Source organism: Borostomias antarcticus (genome assembly GCF_949987555.1).
Source record: "Borostomias antarcticus genome assembly, chromosome: 1".
Taxonomy (NCBI): domain Eukaryota; kingdom Metazoa; phylum Chordata; class Actinopteri; order Stomiiformes; family Stomiidae; genus Borostomias; species Borostomias antarcticus.
The window spans coordinates 53,324,666-53,348,652 of NC_140234.1; the positions used below are offsets into that span (position 1 = coordinate 53,324,666).

The following is a 23,987-nucleotide window of genomic DNA, read 5'->3' on the forward strand; positions in this document are numbered from 1 at the left end:
ACCTTATCATAAAGTAAACAGTGATGAGTGTTGTATTTTTCACCAGTGATGAACCTCAGGGCTGTGTGGTAGACTGAGTCTAGAGGTTTGAGTTGTAGCTGCAGCATTCCTATAAATAATGTCACCATAATCCAAAACAGATTAAAAAAAACAGATTCAACAATCCTCTTCCTACTAAATAATGGAAAACTAGATTTGTTTCTATACAGAAAACCAACTTTCTGTCGTAGCTTTGAGGCAAGATAGTCAACATGGTATCTAAACGATAATTTTTCATCTAGCCATAGGCCAAGATATTTATATTCCGTGACTCTCTCAATACAGGAGCCACTTACAGTGGATAATTGAATATTATCAATGTTGACATTCCTTGCGCTGGAAAACAACATAAATTTGGTTTTACCAGCATTGAGAACCAGCTTTAGGCTAATTAGAGCCTCCTGTAAAACATTAAAAGAAAGCTGTAATCTTTCCACGACCAGCTGTAGATCGGCAATACAGTATAGGACAGTATCATCTGCATATAAATGAACATGAGTGAGTTAACCTTATTTAACATAAATAACATTAGTAAAACGGTTTGTACTGCTGCCATTCTTGGCCATGGTCGCTCTTGAAAATTGGTTTAAATAAAGGTCAATGAAAATGAGTGCACAAAAGTGCACAGTAAACATGATGTCCCCCACCCATGATGCATATTCCTTTGTAGCAATGATGGAGTGGAAACATGGAATTTCTTTTTGAATTAATATGATACACTATTAGTACTAATCTATGAGACCCCTAACAAACAATGAGTAAACAAGCTAGGATTCTTTTCTCTGGATGTGAAATACATAGCATACTAGTTTCAGTGTGCAAAACATAATGTACTGGCAATGGAAAAAACTACTTATAATGAGTACTACTATGTGAGCTCTAACGCTAACAGGCAAATTTTAATGGGGGGGGGGGGGGGGGCGTTTACCGCGGGCCAGGCCAGTTAGCCTGGCGGCCACCTGGCGGCCAGCAGCCGTTGTCACCAGCGGCCGTTCTGTGATTCTCCGGAACCTACAGATGGCCAGCATGCCCCTGTCAATGATTGACCAAAGTAAGCTCTCTACAAACCATGGGAGAGTGAATAAGAGTACAATAACGTCTCCATCTAGTGGGCAAACAAGTCCATGAACCTGTACTACTAAACAGCTCAAACTCTACTCTCTGCGGATGTAGAAAGTACATGGTTTCCTGAGTAAACTTGTCTGAGACTATACTGAGACACCAAGCATAGTTTTTGATCTAAAAATCTAAATCTACTTGTCAATGGAAAAGTGCATTGGAAAGGTGCCCCTTTTGTGGTGGATTCTGGTACTACGGGAGGACTGACAGACTCACTCGCTCACTCACTCACTCACTGACTCACTCATGACGTGACAACGAACAACCTAAAGACCCCCCCCCCCTTCGTCTGTCGCCGAGTGGGGGACAATGAAGTATCATAGTAGGTGTGTTTATCAACTGTCTAAATATAGTTATCCTATAGCGATATCAACAGGTGATTAAGATGCATTACAACATTGCTTTGAGAGATCCCTCAATTTCCTATAAGAAAATTGTATGCAGACCGAAGCTCAGTATTGCCTTTAGGCTCAGAAGAGAACATTTCTCCTGTAAATGAATATCCAATATACTGTAGCCTATTGCAATCCAAATTTTCAGTTTGGAATGGCTTGGACATAAGCATTCCCCTTGTTTTCACTGCTCTCACAGAGGACTATGTGTAAGTCATGCCAAACACCTAAACATATTTGGATTGCTATACAGTACATTTCACAGGAGAGCATACTGAGACTGGTAAGATTACATCCTGTGCTTCCCGTCTTGGAAAAGCACATTTATCATAGTTTTTCCAACATATTTATGCCCCATTGACTTCCACAGTCCAGTGAGATCCTGCATAAAAACTGTAGCTAGCAAAATACTGGAACGATCAGTGAAATGATGATCTCTATGTGTCAGGACAGGCCTCAAATAGAGTCTAAGGTACAAAATTGTGAACTTGTCTTTTAAAAACAACAAATAATGGAATGGACTTTGATGTTGATATTTGATACTATTTCTGTGCAGGTTGTCTTTGTCGAACAAGGATGAATACATATGTGCATTTCAATATGTGTTCTGATGATAAATATCTCAGAAAATAGGCCTTTGACCAATGCGTGAGGCAGTCACACCCTCTTCCCATGCATGGAACTAGAAAAAGTTGCATTCATACTTGTTGTGTTCTTCAATGATCAATAGGTGTACCATATCTATAATTTGTTATTAAACAGCAGAGGATGTTTTGTTGACATTGCACATGTGGGGGTCAACAAGGGTCAGGTTTGAGTTGGGTACAAACATTGTTTGGTCTTCCCCCAACTGTCCTCATTACTGACGCACGGCTTGCTTAAAAAGTTGACAAGCCCTAGTGTGCTGCTCTCTACAGAATCAACCTGTTTGCCAAACAAAAGGTTGCACAATTAGGCTAGACTCCAGAGCTCTCTGGTAATTATCAACCAGTCTGTTAATTACTAAGCGGGGAACTCGGGGCCAGCTCCCTAACTGTCCTCTAGAGACTTCCAGGAACACCTCCCTCCTCATCCAATACCACCCATGCAAGTCTCTCGTAAACAAACAAGCCATGCCAACTTGCCTTCAATGTTTCGTCATGTGCTTAGAAATATGTGTAGAGAAGTAGGCATTTTATTATAGGGCCCTTAGTACATTCACTCTTATGGTCAAAAACCTGTTTGAAAAAACACGAAGTTGTATTATCAACTGCTGACATAGTACAGTATGGATGCCAACTTACAGATCATTGCATCATTGAAATTAACTAAATGACAGTAGCCTACAGAATCAGTATCATTTCATCAAAATAATTATTTAATTTTACAAGCTTTACTAAAACCCTGAAATAAACAGTAAAAGTTAATTAAGCTGTTGAATAATAATTATCCTGAAAACATTTGTTATCCACCATCAGATGAAGTCCCTGCTGAGGAGGTTGATCCTTAATTATGATTTTAATGCATTATGACCATGCATGAAAATCTCTGGTGAAATCAAAACACTGTCACATTGTAGGGAGGGGAAATACATTATAGTGCATTATAGTACAACATGTATAAAAATCCATAACATCCCTCCCCTCTAAACACCATCTGGAGAGGACTTCTTGGGTAAGTTCAAAGACGTTCAAAGGGATATTGAATGAAATGTATTTTAGCACTTCTGTTAAAGGCCTGTCCCTTGTATTATTGTGTTATTGTATTATTCGGAATACATATTTAAGAGTTTTTTTCAACATTTCAGATTTACATCAGAAGACTATTTGGGTTACTGTGAGAAATGTTGAATATGAGTGAGTCTCTGGACAATGTGATTTCACAGAGGAGCCTGACTGTGATCATCAAGGTATGTGTGGTCATCCCCTTATTGTGCGTCTTCCTCTACTGCATTGTGATCATGCTACATATTTTCGCTTCTCACAGACAGTTCTTGGACAGCAGCCGTTACATCCTTTTTGCCTACATGTTGATAAACGACACCCTGCAGCTCCTCTCCTCCGTCCTGCTCTTCCTCTTCGTTATGACCCAGGTGAACCTCGCCATCGTCTACTGTTTCCCTCTACTCTTCTTCTCTACCGTCACCTTTCAGAACACGCCTTTCATCCTTGCCACCATGTCACTGGAGCGTTACGTGGCCATCTGCTACCCCCTGCACCGCCCAGCTGCCTGGCGCTCTGACCGCATCTGGCTCATCATCCTGGCTCTGTGGCTGATCAGCTGTGTCCTCCCCATCGTGGATCTCTCCATCTTCAGGCCCGAGCCTGGCGTTGACGTCCTCTCCACCCCTGTGCTGTGTAAACCCCAGTTCCTCAACACCTCTCCAGTCCAGATCCTGTTCAAGGTCGCTCTCAACGGGCTGTTCTTTGCAGTGGTGACAGCCATCATCCTGTTCACCTACATAAGGATCCTTCTGGAGACCAGAAAGATGCGTCAGGACCGGGCGTCCGCGAGCAAGGCCGTGAACACGGTGATGCTGCACGGCATCCAGCTGCTGCTGTGTGTGATGGCCTTCACCCACCCGGTCACGGAGAGCATGATGAAACTGCACGCCGGCTGGCCGCAGGCGGACATCTCCTTCTTCAACTACTTCTGCTTCATCCTGGTGCCGCGCTTCCTCAGCCCGCTCATCTACGGCCTGCGTGACGAGAGCCTCAGGGCCCAAATGAGGAGAACCATCCTGTGCTGCTCTCACAGGGCCAGCCCCAGAACCAAGGCCGTGGCTAAGTGCAGGGGCAGGTGAACCGGCCCTGACTCACTTTCCTTGGGATCGGCTTTTAGTTTGTTCAGACAACTGGATGAGAAATGGTGAAATACATCAATAGCAAAACGATGATACAGAAATGTCAAACTGACACAGAAACACTTTGTTATTGAAAATATCTGCTACTTAGCTACTGTTAGAAATAATTCCTTTATTACACTCATTCCCTGAAGGCACAGATAGATGTGTCGCCTAATATAAATTAGATGCTGTTTATGTAAAAAAACGAAGGCTAATGAATTTGGGCTAAATCTTTGCATACAGTGTTGGTGGCTTACTCTTGGTTGGTTGCTGTAGAATATGCATTCAATACCAGTTGCAAAGTTTGAAACTACATTGCAACTTTCCTCAATATGAGATTCTAACTGAATAAGATGCAAGTTTATGTATAGGCTACTGCTTTGCTGTTAAACAAACTTGATATTTGTTTTTATTAACTCAGGTACCATGCTGCCCCCTAGTCTGACTTTCTGAAAGTTGCATTCCCATACTTTGTAACTCTCTTTGTCTTGGAATATTTAATACAAATATTTGTTATTAATTGTTGTATCACTCGGCCCTAGTGCAATGCATAGGCTATACCTGTACATTTTGTTCAATCACTGCCAGCAAATTGCAATGTAATGTAGTGAACCTAATATATAATTGCATAATGTCAAAGTTATTTAATTTGATCACTTGATGATTGCAGGAGAGGAAAACGCACACCTACTGTCAGAGGTGCAGGCAGGCGGTAAACATATAGACTAGACACACTCTGGCAGGTCCGATGCAAGCAATTTATTTCGAGACAACAACCAATATATCGACGTTGCGGCGTGAGCCTTCATCAGGATAACGTATCAGGTTATCCTGATGAAGGCTCACGCCGAAACGTCGATATATCTGTTGTTGTAGTCTCGAAATAAATTGCATCGGACCTGCCAGAGTGTGCGGCGTCTCCTCTCTTCTAATCACTTTGAGATTAACATTAAATGGAACACTCAGAAGTAGAGCATGTAACATCAAACAGTTCATTTTTGCTTTTCATTTACACTAGTGGAGAAGGCTATCTAGTAGCCTACCCATAGGTGTCACTGTAAGTCCAAACGTCCGTACGGCTCGGGATGATAAATTGATGATCTTTTTGTTGAAATAATCACATGTGTTTTGAGAGCAATATGACAGGAAATTACTAATAGGCAGTATTAGAAAAGTGAGTTCAGAAGGGCCACTCTCATACAATAAACTCCAATAAATAAAGTTTTACCATAGTGAAACCTATATAGAGGCTAGGCTATAGGATTCCTAAGAGCCGATTTTACTCTTTCTACGTCGCTTTACGATAGATGCCGGTGTTTTGCATGTCTCCTCCCGCAGATAGGTGAAAGCTGATCTCATTTGTCAGGGGCAGCCGTGCGCTCTGCTTGGAGCGAATATTTGATTCATTCAAGGGAGTGTGACCAAGCGCAATTTTCAGACGGCATAGCAGGATTATAGGAAGGATTCAGTCTGTGAATACTAACTATCTAATTGTCAGGTCAATTAATGGATAGTAAAAAAAAAAGGGTTTGGAGTCGACTCTGTTGAAGACTATAACCAAAATGACTTTTTCCAAATCCATTTACTTTAACTTGGGGTTAATCAGCGTGGTTGTGATTCCATTGTCTTTTGGTGAAATGTACACGTCGTTATTGAACGTTAAGCAAGCCATCGTTGTTGAAAGAAAACTTATCAGTCATTTACAAACTTACATCGAACACGAGTCGGAGAGACTTGAAGATATCAAAAGGTGAGTGACAGGCGTGATGCACGCCCGCGCGCCTATGCTAATATGATTTGAATCAAGGGGTAGGCTGTGCTTCAATGTAGATATGCTTTGCATGGAGCCTAACTTCTGTAGATCTGCACCGTGACGCTCCGGTCATTCGTGTGTGTGTGTGTGTGTGTTTCGGCGTTGCACCATGTGTGATGTGTGTCACTGCTTAATAAATAAAGATGTTTGTTTATTACTAGACCAATGAACTGCTTATTTAGGTGCTCTCGTGCAATATCTTCCATCAGTGCCTCCTGCCCTAGACCTAACAGTAATTATTTTACCAGGTTCTATGCAAAGGTGTCTGACATGCATAATGAGGTATACAATGGGCCTGCATCATCGATGGCGAACCCACTGGTAGCATTCACCCTGATCAAGCGCTTGCAGTCTGAGTGGCTAAATGTGGTTTACAGTGAGGAGGCCAGTGAGAACATCCAAGGTTGGTTTTACTGCTCTCCTAAAAAAAAAAACATCCGGTCCTGATTGACCGTTCATCACCTGGGACATCAGTTTTACAGGGGTCCATCCCCCTCCCCTCCCCTGCCCTGTCACCACCACCCTGCCCCCACCCGCTCTGCTATCTGCTGTTTTCAGCCCTCAGGTCAGGTTACAGGGAGGAGGAGGCCAGCTTACCCAAACTGGAGGACCTTCATGGGGCAGCTAAGGGGCTGATGAGGTTGCAAGATGTGTATTCTCTTCAGGTCGGGGGGCTTGTGAGGGGCCACTTCCAAAGGCTCACTAACGGTGACCCTATCGACATCTACAGGCCCACTGTTTCCATTCCACTCTCTGGAGATGACTGCTTTTTGGTTGGAAAGGTAACTTCACTATGCACTGTGTGCGTGCGTGCGTGCATGTGTGCATGTGCGCGTGTGTGTGTTTCGACCATTCTGACCTCCCAGCTGGAGATGAGGTGTAGATGAGTTGAGGAGATCTGTGAAAAGAGGAGTGCATGTGAACTGATAAACGTCTCATATTACGAGACTATACAACGGTTTTGTTCCCAGTTACTATCTGTCATGAGAGACTAGAGAGAGACACTATCCTCCCATTGTGTGTCTGATGATTCATACTGAGAAGATCTATGTTCCCTTGAGGAAATGGAAAAGTTCTTTAGTCATTCACTCCCCACAATGAACCCAGCTGTCTAACAACAGTGGTGATGCATGGAGGTACTGTGTAGGAGACACGTCACCTTGTATGGAAAAGACATCATCTCTCTCTAAGCACGAGAATTTGAAGTAAACTGAAATGATGCCCTCTCTTAAAAACTATAATTATCTGCAGCAGTTCCTAAACAGATGCTTAATTAAGGGTGTGACCACACCTTTGGCATGCAGCTTGGTACAACTGTTTGAAATTAGCAGGGTCAGTTTCTGGTTACCCTGGCCCCTGTACTTATAGCCCACGTTACTAGGGTTAGGGTTATAGGGTACAAAGCTATTGAGTTTTGAAAATCCTCAGCTCACTACTATGCCATTTTTATCCATGGAACAGTATTCAAGATATGTATCCTTCTTATCCTTACAGATAGAGGTTTTCTGTATGACTCATGCCTCAATGCCGACTCACTCAGGCTCTCACAGGGCCTCTTTACACTGTCATGCATAACTGATTTCATCAAAAAGTGTTTTTCTGAATGTAAACAGGAAATCTCAAATTTTCCACGCTGCCTCTCACGATGGGGTACAACAGGTCTGTGAAAGTCCCCCCCCCCCCCCCCACTGTCTCCCTGAGTGCAAAACAATGAGCAGAGCCTGTCTACTGTCAATATGTATCTACGGCAAGAGATCCACGTCTATTTTTGTTGAATTTTTAAATGGGTAAAAATTCCACAAAATTGCATGAAATACTAGCCTTGTGAGACCATCCTGATTTTGCGAGCTCACATTCTGTTTCTCTCGCAAATCAGTCTGTGTACTCTCAAAAGAAATCCTTTTGGGCCAGCTCAGAAAATGATCTCGCCAATCAGTGTTGGATCTAAACAATTTGAAATACAAACAGCTATGCTGGATGGGCTGATGGCAGCGAGGAGCGGTTGAAGTTAGCGCATGATAGACCTTTTCAAAAAATGTTCAGATGATTCGTCCAATCACCTGTCAAGTAGTTCCCAGATGGTTATGTGAAGCAAACCATCTGGCATGTCAGGTTAACGAAATATACTTTGCCAGAACATACGGCTGCAGTGATAAGAAGCCCATGTATCTCAGACAGTTATTCACAGCTTCATTGACGGGGAGAATATGCAAAGGCCTTAGTTTGCTGATTGTGATCTCATAATGGCCTGGTGTTGTTCCAGGTGGCCTATGAGCAGGAGGATTACTACCACTCTGTCCAGTGGCTTGAGGAGTCAGTGCGTCTGTTCCGAGGTTCAGGTGGGGAATGGAGCCCAGAGAATGAGGGCACTCTGGAAGATGCCCTGGACCACTTGGCCTTCTCTCACTTCAAGGTTGGTTTGATGACCCCTGATTCTAATGCTAAGACTCCCATTCTGATACCAGAGACTGCATGAAAAGGGTTACAGTATTTGTTCTATCCAGTCATGAGAGCGTTCTAATTTCTCCCTTTGTTGTCTCAGACAGGAAATGTCTCCTTCGCACTAAGTCTCTCTCAGGAGTTGCTGCACCATGGTAATAACTTAGTCTGGAAGACATCAGCTTGATACATCAGCCCACTAGAAATAATAGCTCTGTATATGTGTTGTGCTATATGTAAACAAAGAGTGATATGGCATCCATAAAATGAATGGTTACTGTCACGTAAGTGACTTGGAAAACATCTGTGCTGCTCACTTTGGTTGTGTCACAGCACTGTGACATTTATTTAGAACGAGATACAAGCAACACGTGATGACGATGGGGATGCTATGAACATTATTCCTGCCCAGATCCCATGAATGGAAGAGTTCTGCAGAATGTAGAAAAGTATGAGAGGCTGCTTGTTGAAAGTCCACCTTTAGCTGGCTCTGATGGAGTGCTGAAGAGGCCCAACACCACCTATCTCAGGACCAGGAACACGTACGAGAGACTCTGCCAGACTCAGGGAACCCAGGTACAGTATTCAGCTGCAGTCATAATGAGAACCCTTATAACGTCTTTAGGGGAGTGTCCAAGCTTGCTGTTCAAAGTGACAGATATTCACCACTTGTCATGCAAAACTGTTGTGGTTTCTCTAAAACAGGCAGGGAGAGACTTGGCAGGGAGAGATGAGCATTAAAACAAGTTCTGTGGCAGAAAAGAAAATACTGGGGCTTTCTTCTGTTTTGACTTCAGTAATGGACTTCAGATGCATTTCTCTCCTCACAGCCAAAGCATTATGAAAACCCCCGTCTGTTCTGCGACTACTTCACCAATGGCAGTCCGGGGCTGCTGCTGCAGCCAATCAGACGCGAGGTGCTGAGCCTGCAGCCGTATGTGGTCCTCTTCCACAGCTTTGTCACAGATGCTGAAGCGGAGAACATCAAGGTCCTGGCCCAGCCAGGGGTAAGTACTGTATCTGGTGCCATGGCAATCCCTGTAACCCAGTATCCTTTGGAGGCATCAATGTACACACATCTTCTGCACACTGAAAACAGACCAATCACATTCACCCAGTTGTATAACGTTTCCTGATGGAGGAAAATGTATGATTATTTTTTGTGCACACACTTTGTGACTGCTGTTTGCGTGCAAGCACGTTGTGACTGTTGTTTTGAGAAGTGCTATATAAGAAAAGTCAAGCAAAGTAAAGTACACCTGCTGGATTATTTAGACTACAACTGTAAGACTTTAGTATACAGTGTGTCACCAAGCCCATTTCATTATGTTTTATTACGCCTGTGAACACTGCGGGAGAGCTACTTTACACACTGACTGGATGCTGTTGGTCTTGGCTCTGCTGGGGTTACAGTTATTTTAGGAAATTTCCCATTGGAGTTTTTTTCTCATGTGGTCTGGCCCCATCGAATGCCACTCAGGTGTTAGTTTTTCAGCCGAATGAAAGTTTCAATGAAAGTTTGGTGAAAGCTTGCACTGCATGATTTAACATGACATCAAACCCATATCTCTTTTTCTCTCATGCTGACAGGGCAAAAAAAGAGCTTGAACCAGCCAAGTCAAGTCAAGTCACATCATGTCAGCATTGCCTTTTTGTGTAGTGAACCTCTTTGAGCTGGAATAGTATTCGACATCTCTCTAAAACCCATGAAGGAATAGTTGATATGGTTCCAACCATTTAGCGTGACTTGAAGAGCATTACTTCCAGTCCTTGGCGTAGTGCCAATGACTGCTCACTATGCAAACAGCTCTGTGGGTTAAAACTTACTCTTCTGGGATGTCCTCTCACCTACACATTTGGAAAATACATTGAAAGAACTATTGTGCAGTAGAGTGACTTTTTGCTGACTCAGTTATTCTAGCAAGATGTCCTATAGCTTGTGTGAGGTTTTGGCACTGTGTGATGAGTTTTCCAACCCTTCTTTAGATGGAAATCCCTCCACTTATTTCATCATTGTGTCAACATTTGGTGGTGTACGGGTGGGTTGATTAGAAACAGGCCTGGGGTATTAGTCATGTGGAGCAGAGAACTGTACTACGTGCCCTTAGCATGGTTTCCACGCTGCTCCTGCTGGCTCCAGGGCTTAGCTGTAATATCTGTCTAGTCTCAAGGTATTTGGAAAGTGGGTAGCTGTGGATGGATATGCCAGGCGAGTATTTCCGTCATGGCTGATGGAAGAGGCCTTCCAGGCCAGTTGTTAAGTTTTCACACTTTGTTCGTTGTGGATGCTCCCTTTCCTCACATCCTTCATGCTTTCCTCTCCCATGTCTACGTTGTGCAGCATGATCCTAAAGGTTAACTACTATGCATGAAATGTTAACTTTTGTTTTCTTTCCTTTTGTGACACCAGTTAAGGAGATCTGTGGTGGCATCTGGAGAGAAACAGGCAACGGCAGAGTATCGTATTAGTAAGAGGTACGATGGGGAAACGTCCTATAGCAGGCCCGTAGCCGGGGGGGGGGATTGGTTGGATTGAACGAACCCCCACTCACAACCAAAGGTCCAGAATTTAAGACCAAAGGTCCAGAATTCAAGACAAAAGGTCTGCCCCCCCCCCCCCCGTCAACAAATTGCCCGACAATCAAAATAACCTGTCACCCCCCCCTCCCCCCCCCTCCCCGCGTCAACAAATCGCCCGACACTCAAAATAACCTGTCCGCACCCCCAAAACGAACCCCCCCCTCCACAAGGCTGGCTACGGGCCTGTATAGAATTCGGGAAGTAGTGTGCCATCTAAAAGTGGCGCTATTTCTTTTGTGTGTGTGTAGTCCTCCTTTGCTGCAATCTAATTCTAAACATCTGTCGTAAATTGTTGTTTTACAGTTCCTCTTGTAACAGTAAAAGCAACAATAAAAGCACGATTGTCGATCAAAGCAGCCACACCGTTACCCTTGAATATACACACTATGAAATGATTGATTTTATGGTGTAGCCTACACATTATTTCTGACCTGTTTTGTAATGAGCCTGATGTAGTTCAGTTTGGAATGCTGTAAATGTTATCTCTCTATTGACGTGTACTAATATGAGAGGGATTGCGGTTGCTCTTTCAGTGCCTGGCTGAAGGACACAGCACACCCCATAATTGGACGTCTGGACCAACGCATCGCCATGCTCACAGGGCTAAATGTACAGCCTCCATACGGGGAGTACCTCCAAGTGGTGAATTATGGGATTGGAGGTCATTATGAGCCCCATTTTGATCATGCTACAGTAAGTACATTCAAAAGCTGCTCTACCCACATCAGTGCTCCCAGTCTCTTCAGTAAACCATTACTTTAATACTGGAAGTAGTGAGAGAGGTGTATTCATCATCTCGATTTCCTTCATGTCACCAGTCAGCGTCAAGTCCCCTGTTTAAACTTAAAACTGGGAATCGAGTAGCAACATTCATGATATACGTAAGTTAATATTTGCTGCCTTTTTTGTTCTGCATGTGCATGTTTGTCTCGTTTGTTGAAATGATACAGGTATTTTCTGTATGTTATATAACCATGGCTCATGCAGCAAAATGCGGAATTTTCCTATCAAAAAATTTAGTCAGTTTCTCTAGCCCAAGGTCAACATTCCAGAGTTGTGGTATGGAAAAAAAAATAGCAGTTTGTGAGTTGTGGACAAATTCCCAGTGTATACCGGATGGGGTTTTTATGACATGTGCACACAGTGGTTAGATGAACCTCAGAGAGAATGTTGTCATCACCCACAGCTCAGCTCTGTCCAGGCAGGTGGGTCTACAGCCTTCATCTATGCTAACTTCAGCGTTCACGTCGTGCAGGTAAGTGCACCGCACATCAGTGGCCTGAACCTCATCATTTTTTGTTTTGAAATAGGAATTGCTTCAAGCCAGAACATGCTCGTGACCTCTTAGAGCAGCTGTCAAACTTCCATCAACTACTGTATAATAAGAGATTCTTCCTTTGAAAGGTCAGATCCCTCCTTAACATGATATGTTTTGAATAGCATCTGCCATATGGTCTCTTTTGACAGTAGGGCTGTTATGCCAAGAGGAGGGAGAGTGAATTAGTTTGTTTTAATGAGCTGCTGTTGAAATTGTCCAGGACGTCACCCGCTGGCCCTCTTTTTTTTATTTTTTTATTGAAGTTTAACTTCCTGCCTCCCACGTATTCGAAAAAATAATTAGGATCCCTCTCTCTCCCTGTCTCTTGGTCCCATTTCTTCAATATGTGTATAGATATGTTGTGCTGTGTCACACAGGTCTGTATGTGAGGATAGGACTACACACACATTCTAGACAAGATCTTTTAGGGCGCCTTTTTCATTATTTTTGGCAACAAATGTCCAACATTTTGTGTTTCAGAATGGTGCCCTCTTCTGGTGGAACCTCCATAAGAACGGTCAAGGTGATGGGGACACCCTGCATGCTGGTTGTCCTGTCCTTATTGGGGACAAATGGGGTAAGGTTGTCTATTGATCCACAGGAGATACAAGTGAGAAGTGGTGGACTTAAAGGACAATGCTCGTTTTTGACAACCTGGACCTTATTTACGACATATTATAAGACGTTTGACTCACCGAGATCACTTTGGTGTAGTTTGGAGGCATGTAGAAGAAATTAAAAATCCAGCGCGAGCCAGTATATCCATGTAATGGCGGTGGTCAGGGCACTTAGAATGCAGTTTCTAAAAATCTATTTTCTGCCGCCAAAACAGTTGTTTTCATCAATCTGTCTTGATGAATCGCTAGTTGTGCTTACATAGAGCATAGGCCTGTTTTGGTTTTTCACATGCCTCTGTAATATGATCTTTAGAAACGTCTTTAGACACGAAATAGCTTCCTCACTTGCTCCAGCACGCATGCGCACAGCGTGCTGGAGCAACGATTGCGCGCTGTGCTGGAGCAAGTGAGGAAGCTATTTCGTTTCGAAAGCCGTTTCTAAAGATCATGGCATGTGAAAACCACCACAGGCCTATGCTCTATGTAAGCACAACTAGCGATTCATCAAGACAGATTGATGAAAACAACCGTTTCGCGGCAGAAAATAGATTTTTAGAAACTGTATTCTAAGTGCCCCGACCACCGCCATTCCATGGATATACTGGCTCGCGCTGGATTTTAAATTTCTTCTACATGCCTCCGAACTACACCAAAGTGATCTCGGTGAGTCAAACGTCTTATAATATGTCGTAAATAAGGTCCAGGTTGTCAAAAACGAGCATTGTCCTTTAAGTTATGTGAAGACTAATGCTCATAGCTTGTCATCTTCTAAGACTATATTTACTTCATGTTTAAGATTTGCAGGATGTTAAATATTCTATTTTGTTTTGACATTTATATTATATGTTATATTATATAGTATATGCAATTTTTAAGTTGTCAGCCAGTGTGTGTTTAACCTAGGGGCCAGTAGTGTCCATCTATCATAGTGGTGTCAGTGGCTGGATGATGTCCTGGGCCACATCTGTGCTGCATTATACAGAAGAAATGTTACAGGTTAGACATTGAGCACTGCTCTAGGATGTCAGACATGTGCGGCCGGCCTCCATTCCACATCATTTAACTCCCTCCTGGATACTACTGTGAAGTGAAATGCTTAAGGAAACACACCATGGCCATATGAGCCATCGACGTAGATGTCAGAAACATTTTCTGTGTAGCCTTCCATTCCTGCTCTTGATACTAAGTTGCTTCTTTTAGATTGTTTGAGTTTAAGTTTGATTTGACTAAGAACAATGGCCATGTAATAGACACAACTTATGCTCTAGTGGCTAACAAATGGATCCACGAGTATGGCCAGGAGTTCCAGCGCCGCTGTAGCCCCAACCCTGAAGAGTGAGAGGGCTGACCGGGACCGCTTGGAGTACAAGAGCCGGCCTCCACAATGGAGCACTCGCAGGCAGAGAGGAGGAGGGCGCCAGAGCCAGAGAGAGTGAAGCAGCGGGCGGGGGAGGGGCAAGCAGCCAGGGCAGCGGGCTGCATCTGTGATTGGAGCCCCAGGCCCAGGGGAACGGGGAACACGGACGGACACTGCTGGAGGGGGCTGGAATGGCAGGAGGCTGAGTTGATTTTGGGAGGGTTGGGGCGGGAGGGCAGGGGGGCATTTGGCAATCAGCCCCAGAGGCAATCAGAGCGGCCTCTTGCTCCTGCTCCCGTTCCCTGCAGCGGGAGAGAGGCCTCTGGTCTCAAACACTGGGCTGGTTTCAGTTAACTCCGAGAGGCTGTTTGCCTCCGGTGTCAGTTTGTTAAAAAAAAAAAAGAAGAAAGATATATAATGCAGCCCCTTGAAAACTGATGCACTGAAACTGCAGGATACTCCTCGCACATGTGGACTGAGCCTATTAGCATACTGCTGATCTTAATCAGATATTTTCTTTCAAATTCTGCCTCTGCAATTACATGTCTCACAACTTAAGAATGTAGTTGGTGATGTGATTCAATGGGAACGAGTCTGAGAGAGCTTTCATTCCTGCAGTCCTACGTGTTGTTTATACCACCGCTGAGAGACAGTTCGTACATCCTTCCTGTGTTATCACTGTTTTGTAACTAATGGTGAAGCAGTCAAACCTATTAGGTGTTATACCTCAGGTTTAGGGGGCATCATTAGTAATGCTCTGTACCCGAGATGAATGGGAATACATCTGCTCTACTGCTGATCTCTGACGACCTCATACTACATGCGTGTCTGTCTACATACCAGTCAAAGGTTTGTCTCTTAAGTAGGTCAAAACAGTGTGAGCCAACTTTCACACTTTGTCCATGAAGGTAGAACAGTGAAATAGACTGTATGGGCTGGAGGGTCCAAGGGGCTTCTCTATTTCTCTGTGTGAGTGTGAATCTTTGGGCGGGCTGCTACGTAAGTGACAGGGAGTGCTGAGAGATAGAGGGAGAGAGAGAGGAGGGGGTGATAATATCTCTCATTGCTTGCAGGGATGTAAATATTCCCTCCAGCTCTTTACTCTGTGTACACAAAACACACACACATACACACACACACAGATAAAAACAGAGGTCATATACTGCAGGAATGCTGCATGCTTTCAGCTGCATAGCTACACAGTTGTTCTTCTTGGAGTTGATGGGCAAGAGGCCCCTTCCTCACTAAATGCAAAGATGAATGGAAGTTGTCTTCACAGTGTCTCCAACCACGAATAAGGGTTTCAAGCCTAACTGCATGTTAAGATTTAGGAAATGCTATACTTGATCAACATCGGGCTGCACATCAGCAAAAGCTTGTTTGATATGCCTGCACACCTGTAAATCATTTTAAACCTGCATTCTTGATTTCAGGTCACTATAATTTCATGCATTTTGTATTTTAGTGAAGCTACTTCGATTTGAGAGTGATTTTTTTCACAATGTTACATGCACATTCAGAAGCATCTGTGAAATAAAATACAACCGTAGCAGCAAAGTAAAGTGTCAGTGTGGAATATTTGTTCATCCTAAAGTTGTCCCTTACACCCTGAAACTGGAACTTGCTATTTTCTCAGAGTTCACAGGGCACAGGTCTTAACTTTACTGTTGGAATTCCTTTCCGCCCTTGGCACTTAGTGTTGCCATGATCATCACAACACACGTGGCTACTGAAGTCCCTGTTGCTAGGCAGTAGGAGTTTCTGCCACCCTGTCTATAAACACTGTGCCTTTTGAAGCACATGACTATCTGCTTGACTTTTTCAGATGGACGCATGGTAAGAAATGTACTGTGAAGTCAAAAAGCCATGGAAAGAGGCAATGGCATGAAGGGGGAAAATTATCCAAACATGTTATGCTAGTGAAAATCCAAAACAGTCTCTGAGGGGGAATGGCCTTGTATGAATAAATGTGACATTCAGTATTTATGTAAACAACACAACTAATCTGATTACTAACTAGGTCTATTTGGCTTCAATACAACCCCAGGGGTTTCAGTCTGTTTAATATCCTGGAAAAGGGGACTTCTCTATGACAGGAATTTTTGTTTGCTGAAGTAGCCTGAAGTTTATCTGGGTGGTCCTTGGGATGATCAGGGACAGTCGGCTAATTGTTCATCAATGCTGCCCTCTGCTGGTGAAGAGGATGAACTGTTACAGCGGCAGTCTGTTGTTTGGAGGCGGGACACAGGGCAGCGTACGTTGTTGCTTTGGAAACAGCTTGCGCGCTGTATTCTGCAACATGGAAGCGATGATAGTAGACAGAGTTTGAACTGTGACAACAAAACCATCTAATTCGTCTAGTTATGAAGAACAGAAAATTGAAATCAACCAAAGTTGGAAGCAACCGAAATAAAGGTAACTTATTAGCAGCTAATGTTAGCTAGCTAGCAAGCTATCTAGTCAATACCATAGCTAGATTGCTGGCTAACTGAAAGGATGTTTAATGAACTAGTTAGCTTGTTTTCTTCGTTATCTTGTGCCCTAGCCCCGCATTGGGACGCGAAACGTTCACGTTATGACTAGGGCTACTTATCTGACAAGATAACTTGACTGACAAGGTAACGTTAGCTAGCTAGTTAGGTGGCTAACTTAGCTAATGCTAGTTTGCTACGATGTGACAAGTCACGTAGTTAAAGCTAGCTAGCTAATGTTATGAATTGCAGTGAGCTAGCTAGCTCAGTGCTAGTCCACTATTTACTTGCTGGCTTTGTTTTGTATACTAGTTTAGCTTAGTTTGCCAACCAGGCAGCTTACAAATTAGCACATTGGAGGAATGACAAGCCAGGTACCTGCTGAAAAGCTCTAGTGCCAGCTTGCTAGTGTCCCTCATCTTTTCTATCTTCATTCATATGGGTCATTCACATGCTATTCTATGATTTGGGTGTAATTCTCATTCAATGATGTGTACTGATCTGATTATCTTCCACAGTCCCCAGTGACGTGTCTCCCTCCACCAGCCTCCCTCCTCTAGTTGAGGGTCAGCTGAGATGTTTCCTGCGAGTGACAGTGAGCAGAGTGTTGTGGACCATCCCAAAGCCTCCCACAGCTACTTCTGTGAGATTACGCTGGTGGGGAGAGTCGACAAATGGAACCCATTTCCGTCCGAGGGATGGATCACAGACAGCCCAGAGGACAGTCAAGTCCACAGCTCGCTTTCCCATCCGCTGTGGACCAAAGCAATTCACGTCCTACTTGACTGGTAACGCATGCGGTATTTCTAAGCTATTCACCACATTAAACATTAAGTGCTTTTCAAACTCTTCTTCAACTTCTATTATTCTGTCATTTTGATACCATGATATGAGCTAGCATGCTCCAGTTTTTGTGATCCAAAGCATTGACAACTTTGCTGATTATGTAAGTTTTTTGCGTTTGCTGTCACTTTTGGACTCAGATATGGGCTCACTGATGCTGGAGGTTTTGACCAAGCCAGACCATTTGCCGATTGCACGTGCTCAGGTCGCTGGGATTTCCCAACTCTCTCTATCACACTCCATCAGTGGCTTCTATACCTTGGTGTCTCCGACGTCTGAAAAATTAGGCGAATTACAGGTATGGTGTCAATAATGCAACTTAGTAAATAGAACATCACACACGTGACTGTTTTCCTTTGGTCATAGATCAAACTTGTTTTGTAGGTGGCGCTCGCTCTGGAGGCCCTGACGGAAACATATGACAGCAGCAGCTCGGTTCCCACCACAGACATGGCTGTGTCTGCAATGAGTTCCGCAACCAAGGCACCCCAAACAACCACACTAGTGGTGCCCTCTCCATCTAGACCTCTGTCTGTCAACAGTGGGAAAGACTCAGTGGGGAGCAGCTCTTCCAACACACCTCGGTGGGCCAGCAACCTTATTTCTGCTAGCTGATCATAGTCTGCCTTTTCTGTGATGCTGTTATGTTCATTTATACCATGGCCTGGTTTAATACTCTTTTCTGATTGGCCACCAGGTAAATCTTTTTTTTTTTTTTTTATAGCTAAGAGGAAAGGAACACCTGCACATTGTCTTCCCTTGCTCAACAAATCCAAATGTAATTTAATACGTTTAGGCATGTACCAAAACATTTTATTTAATAACGGGTCCTGCGCAGTAGCATAGGAACCCTATTGTAATCCATGCTATTCTTATTCTTATTTCCCTGGAAATTCGATGGACTAGCTGGACATTAGATGGATATCAGAGAGAGAAAGAGAATGAAAGGGAGAGCGTGAGAAAAGAGAGAGGGATGTGGAGTGAGTAAGAGAGAGAGGGAGAGGGTCAGTCTGTCTGGTCAGTCGCCTCCAGTCCGTCAGTCTTAAGGGGGCGTAACCGTAGGACCCCGTTTCCTTGTCACTCGCGGCTTTAATTACATTTGGATTAGTTGAGTCAATCAAATTTTTTTTTATTACCTACCTCTACATCACAAATGCAACTGATACATCTGTGTTCAAGTGGGGAATACTGAAGTCCTTGTGGTACAATTTCAGAGGGAAAGACCACTTGTACTTCCAAAGTGCCCACGGGGATAAAAGAAATGAGGTGTCTTTGGAGAACCAGATGCCCTTGTCAGCTAGAACTCAGCATGGACAAAGAGCTTTGAATCCCACAGTACAGGAAATGCATCATGGCCACACCTCAAACGACATCCTTTCAGGTTGGTCCACAGCAGAAAAGCCCATGTGAAGATGGAATGAATGTAACCTATGTTTTTTGTACTATGTTTTTGTTCGTTTTCATATAGTCTGACTCGCCAGATTTTGGGAATAAGCTTTATCATTAGTTTATTACTGCCCAATCAGTGACAGAAGATTTGCCCGATCCAATCAGATTCAATCCAGACTATGTATGAAACAGCAACACATGACCATTGTTATGAAATACAACCCCACCCCCTATCTCCGAATGGTAATGAGTGCACCCAGACCTTTCTCCAGCGCTGGCACAGCATAAACGAAGTGTGGAGACAGGTCTGGATATGCGAGACTAGTTTTCATAACTATTTCCTTCTCAGTTCTTTTAGAGCGTGGAAGCAAGCTCAGAAATGCCATGGTGGTATCAGCCTTGAAAACTGACATGGCCTCTGAAGTAGCTCTCAAAGACACTCCTCTCCCTCTCTCCAAGGACAACATAATACCTCTGCGAACGTTAGTATTCAACTTAATAATTCAATTTGAATTAAAACACATAGGCCTTTATTATGCTTCATAGCTAAGTATGTTATAAATGTTTACTCTGTGTCTCCAGGTCATCGGCTCCCCCCTGTGGGAAGTTGCTCCAGAACATTCTGCATGCAGACTCCAGCCATGTCCCTGTGTCCCATGACTACCTCATCCCAGACTGTGCTGCTGTTGACACAGAGACAAAAGCTGTGGATCTGCTACTGGGCAGGTAGCTTCATCTTTATAATGCCGTGAGGTTCATAGCATACACATTTTAAAATGTCAAACTGCAGGTCTGCTGCAACGCTCAGTTCTTTAAATGAAAGACAAGTCTTTTTGCCGCTGCTTTTTTTTTTTTTTAAATCAGATAATTATTCATTCATACACTGCACTTTTATTCCTGTATTTTATTTTTCCAGCATTTTGTTTTAAATGTCCTTTTTTGCATTTCGTTTTATATGACCTTTTATGTGTTGCACTTTGCCTTGATGCTTTTAATGTCTCATGTAAAGCACTTTGAATTGCCTTGTTGCGGAAATGTGCTATACAAATAAACTTGCCTTGCTTAAGTGGGTTGTATGGGGGAAACGCATCTTCTTTTCCCTCTTGTCAGTTTAAATGGATCAGATCTTCCTCTGTGGGATGGAGATGACTCGCTCCCAGAGTCTCTGTCAGGACATGGCAGTGTGTGTGGTGACAGTGAACTCAGTGACCCGCAGTATGACCAGAGCCTCCTGGAGAACCTGTTCTACAAAGCTCCTGTGAGTGATGATGACGGTCCTATATATAGTCTCTCACAATCTACAATGGAGAGGACAAAATATAATATGTGCTGGTCATTTTACCCTTCTTTCTGTTCCCTCAGTTGTCAGACAGCGGCCCCGGTGACTTTGCTGTGGAGAATGAGCGAGGTCCGTCTCCAAGGAGGAGTCAGAAGAAGGGCTCCCCGAGAGGAGCTGAGCAACAGCTGAGGCATTCTGGCCCTAACACAAATGGAGGGTAGGTTCTCCTCATTTGTACTACGTTGTCACTCACAAAAATGTCTCTAGTCTTAATTTTTGTCTTCAGGCAGTAAGGGCGTCAGGACAACCCATAGCTAATCTCTGCTGCTTTTCAGCCTGGGTTCAGAACAGGAGCAGACTCCGGGAGCCACTGATAGGCTACCTGGATTGACTATGGACCAGCTGACTGCCCTGGGTGGGATTCGATTGGCCAGAGTTGTTATCCACTCACTGGCCGTTCCTACAGACGGCACCACCACCACACCCAGGAAAACCTCAGACAAGGGGAAACCCCCTAGACCCTTGGCCAATAAGAAATGGTATGTTTTCAATGGAACCATTGCCCAAAATATGCCGAATACTCATAATCTCACCTTTTAACTTATAATTATTATATTTGTGAGAGTAAGGACTACTGACGTGTTGCTACGCATCTCTCTCATGTCTTAGCTCCTACTTTGTGGAGTACCTGTTCCCCGTGGCCTCAAGCAGACATGACCACAGCCAGCTGATGGCAGCAGAGGTGACCAGAGCGGTCTCCAGCAAAGTCTCAGGAGGAGGTACTGAATGCTAGCAAGGGGTTTTCACAGTCAGATCACCTGTCAGTCTATGAGGATAAGACTGCGTCCATTTACTTACCGTAGGTTAAAACTACCTTTAATTTACAGCGGTGAAGTTCCAGCAGTGCTCCGTGTTTCCAGTCCAGTTCAGTGGGACGACTGTTGAGAGGTGGTGGGGAACTGACCTCACATTTAAGATCTACTCTAGGATGAGTTCCCAGAAGAAAGTATGTTGAACAGATCAATCATCATAGTATGTCCATTGCTGATGCACTATTTGCGGACTGTGCAATGCGGGCACTGTTGGAAGCCCTTGAATACTCATCACCGTTTTGTGTTGTGCTAGCCTGTCCCCATCGGCATCGCAGTCTCCCCCCTGCGCTGTCTGCTGCAAATGGAGAAGCTAAGCCAGACTATCACCCTACCTGTCCAGAAACTGGATCGGACTGGTCTGGTTCAGGAGGTCGGCCCTCTCAAGGTGAGACGGTGTGAAGCCCAGAAGGGCGCCGTGTGTTTAATTTTTCCTGATTGATCCCCGTTTGTGCGTTTTTTGGGAGGCGCTTCTGTCTGTTTGGCCTTGTCCACTTGATCGTCTGTATGTCACTTCAAATAAACCTTTGATACGTTTCTCCAGGTGTCCCTTGAACTGGCCGCAGACAACAAAGACTTCTCCTCGGCCAAAAGCAGGTCAGCTGCAGGTTCCAGTGCACTCTCGCGCGCCATCCCCAGTCCACTGAGAGGACCCAGTCCGTCTAAGATGGACAGCAGTGCTAGGCCTCAGAGCGTTGACCCAGACAGGAGGGAGGACCGTTCAACAGGCCTCAGAGGAGATGCCAGGGTGGATATGAGGACCGTCCAGATGGCCTCCTCCAACGGCCCGTCTCCTCTCCCCAGCCGGCAGAAATCTCCGCTCAGACCAGCCCCTCAGCAGCTGGAGGACGACTGTGAGGTCCTGCTGCATGCCCTGCTCATGGTGCCGGAGGGGAAAGACTTTAACTGTGGGCACCTGCAACCTCCCAACGTCTACTTGAACTGCAAACTGTTCGGTTCTGACGAGACCTCGAGATCAGTAATTAGCTGGGGCCAGACGAACCCTTCTTTTAACTTTGTTCAGGTAACTCAAATTAGCGAGAGTAAACGTTATCAGTGTACCAGGGAGTTCCCAAAGCTAAAGGCTATTAAAGCTTTATAGGGTCCCACGCACAATACGGCAGAGCAGGTGGAAGTGAATCAGTGTGTCTGCCTTCCTCTCAGGTGGCTCCGCTGGCCTTGACCTCCAGGCTGCTGGAGAGGATGAGGAACAACGTGATGGTGGTCGAGGTCTGGATGAGGGCTGGGAGCTCAGGGCAGGACCGGCTGCTCGGGCTGGTGAAACTACCTCTCCATCAGTTCTACATGTCCTTCAGGTGAGGGCAGATCAAGACACCGGAAACGCGTGAACCGAAGGATAACCCTCGGCTTGTGGATGGGCTGACTGTGTAGGAAACTCAAATGATAATTGATTGTCTCTCCCTCTGTTTTTTGTTTCAGAGACCCTAAGATCTCCCACCTTCTACTTCAGGCACAGTATCCCGTTTTAGGGGTGGACAGCTTTATGCCAGTCATCGATGTGTTCTCAGGCGGTTGCAAGGGCAACCTCAGGGTGCTTTTAGCCATGGGCATCTCCAGGCAAATCATAGCTCTCCAGCGTATGAGGGAGGAGGAACATGGCTCTATAACTCATCTCCCAAGACCAGTCCATTTGCTGGATCACCGACCACATAGAGAAGCTGAGGTTATTATTCATTTGATATCAATACAATTGTAATGTCAGATGAGTTCCAGAGGTGTTAATGTCAGCTCCATCCTTGTCTCTTTCCCAGGGGAAGACTGCTCATGTTGAGGCTATGACAGAGCACCTGTTTGTGGTGAGGGTGGAGAAAGTGAAGGGACTGACACCATTGCAGTCAACTGTGTGGGGCGAGGCTGACTGTTACGTCCAGTACTCCTTCCCCTCTCAGGAAGAGGGCCCTGCTCACAGTCTGGACCCAGACATCATAGAGAGCAGTAAGACAATCTCCCCCTGACAGAATCCTCCCTCTTAAGCACCTATTATATTATTTAGCTATTTTTTAATGCAATTATTGTAAGTCGCTTTGGATAAAATTGTCTAGCTTAGGATTTACAGAGACACATCCCATTTTTGAAGTTGCAGTAATATTGCTAATAATACACACTAGGGTTAATAATGTGTTGGCTACAGTGTTTGTGTTGGTCTAATTCTTGTTCCCCTCCAGGTGTATGCCTGAAGCAGTTTCGGACCACCACCACGCTGTGTGTCCCTGACCCTGTGTTCTCGCACAGCGAGACCCACGTCCTGAAGGCCCCCGTGGGGCTTCCTGTCCAGAGGCTGCTGCTTAGCTCCTTCTCCAGCCAGCGCCTGGCCCACGGAGGAGGCATCCAGTTTGAAGTGTGGTGCAGGTGAGCCTGCAGTCTCCACTGTTACCATTAGAGGGCAGTAGCCAAGAAACCGTAAAAACATCTTGCCATGAAGTAACGGTTTCATTAAAGCACTAGACGTTTTGCAGGTATTATTATCCCAATGTTCGAGACCAGCTGGTGGCCAAAGGGATGTTGCCCCTCTCCAAGCTGTGTGCCATGGTGACCATGCAGAGACAGCAGCCCACTGAGGCTCAGGTCTTCTCTCTCCCTCTGCTGCCCAAAATCAACAGCCCTGAAGGGCATCAGC

General features: G+C 44.6%; 3 protein-coding genes across 3 annotated transcripts in view; all 3 read left to right on the forward strand.

The window, feature by feature from the left end:
* Positions 1 to 3,555: 3,555 nt before the first annotated feature.
* or95a1 (odorant receptor, family 95, subfamily A, member 1) lies at positions 3,556 to 4,332 on the forward strand (the record flags this gene model as incomplete). Its single annotated transcript, XM_084436527.1, has 1 exon — positions 3,556 to 4,332. One exon carries the CDS (start codon positions 3,556 to 3,558, stop codon positions 4,330 to 4,332), a length of 777 nt encoding a protein of 258 aa, XP_084292653.1.
* A 1,609-nt stretch (positions 4,333 to 5,941) lies between these two features.
* Positions 5,942 to 14,480, forward strand: p4ha3 (prolyl 4-hydroxylase, alpha polypeptide III; the record flags this gene model as incomplete). Its single annotated transcript, XM_084445890.1, has 13 exons — positions 5,942 to 6,124; positions 6,436 to 6,590; positions 6,746 to 6,969; positions 8,451 to 8,600; positions 8,730 to 8,781; positions 9,039 to 9,202; positions 9,457 to 9,633; positions 11,037 to 11,101; positions 11,740 to 11,899; positions 12,025 to 12,087; positions 12,393 to 12,461; positions 13,005 to 13,101; positions 14,410 to 14,480. The coding sequence occupies exons 1-13, from the start codon at positions 6,012 to 6,014 to the stop codon at positions 14,478 to 14,480; spliced, it is 1,560 nt and encodes a 519-aa protein (XP_084302016.1). The 5' UTR covers positions 5,942 to 6,011.
* A 2,370-nt stretch (positions 14,481 to 16,850) lies between these two features.
* Positions 16,851 to 23,987, forward strand: part of c2cd3 (C2 domain containing 3 centriole elongation regulator) — a 14,455-nt gene continuing 7,318 nt past the window's right edge. Inside the window, 19 exon segments of the mRNA XM_084448633.1 lie at positions 16,851 to 16,913; positions 17,488 to 17,757; positions 17,953 to 18,110; positions 18,197 to 18,396; positions 19,027 to 19,193; positions 19,551 to 19,683; positions 19,784 to 19,927; positions 20,312 to 20,459; positions 20,564 to 20,697; positions 20,816 to 21,019; positions 21,150 to 21,259; positions 21,368 to 21,486; positions 21,606 to 21,737; positions 21,894 to 22,373; positions 22,514 to 22,665; positions 22,790 to 23,033; positions 23,122 to 23,305; positions 23,536 to 23,719; positions 23,827 to 23,987. The exon segment at positions 23,827 to 23,987 is cut by the window's right edge and continues 12 nt beyond it. Of these exon segments, the coding sequence (XP_084304759.1) occupies positions 16,862 to 16,913; positions 17,488 to 17,757; positions 17,953 to 18,110; positions 18,197 to 18,396; positions 19,027 to 19,193; positions 19,551 to 19,683; positions 19,784 to 19,927; positions 20,312 to 20,459; positions 20,564 to 20,697; positions 20,816 to 21,019; positions 21,150 to 21,259; positions 21,368 to 21,486; positions 21,606 to 21,737; positions 21,894 to 22,373; positions 22,514 to 22,665; positions 22,790 to 23,033; positions 23,122 to 23,305; positions 23,536 to 23,719; positions 23,827 to 23,987 (3,376 nt within the window). The 5' untranslated portion in view covers positions 16,851 to 16,861.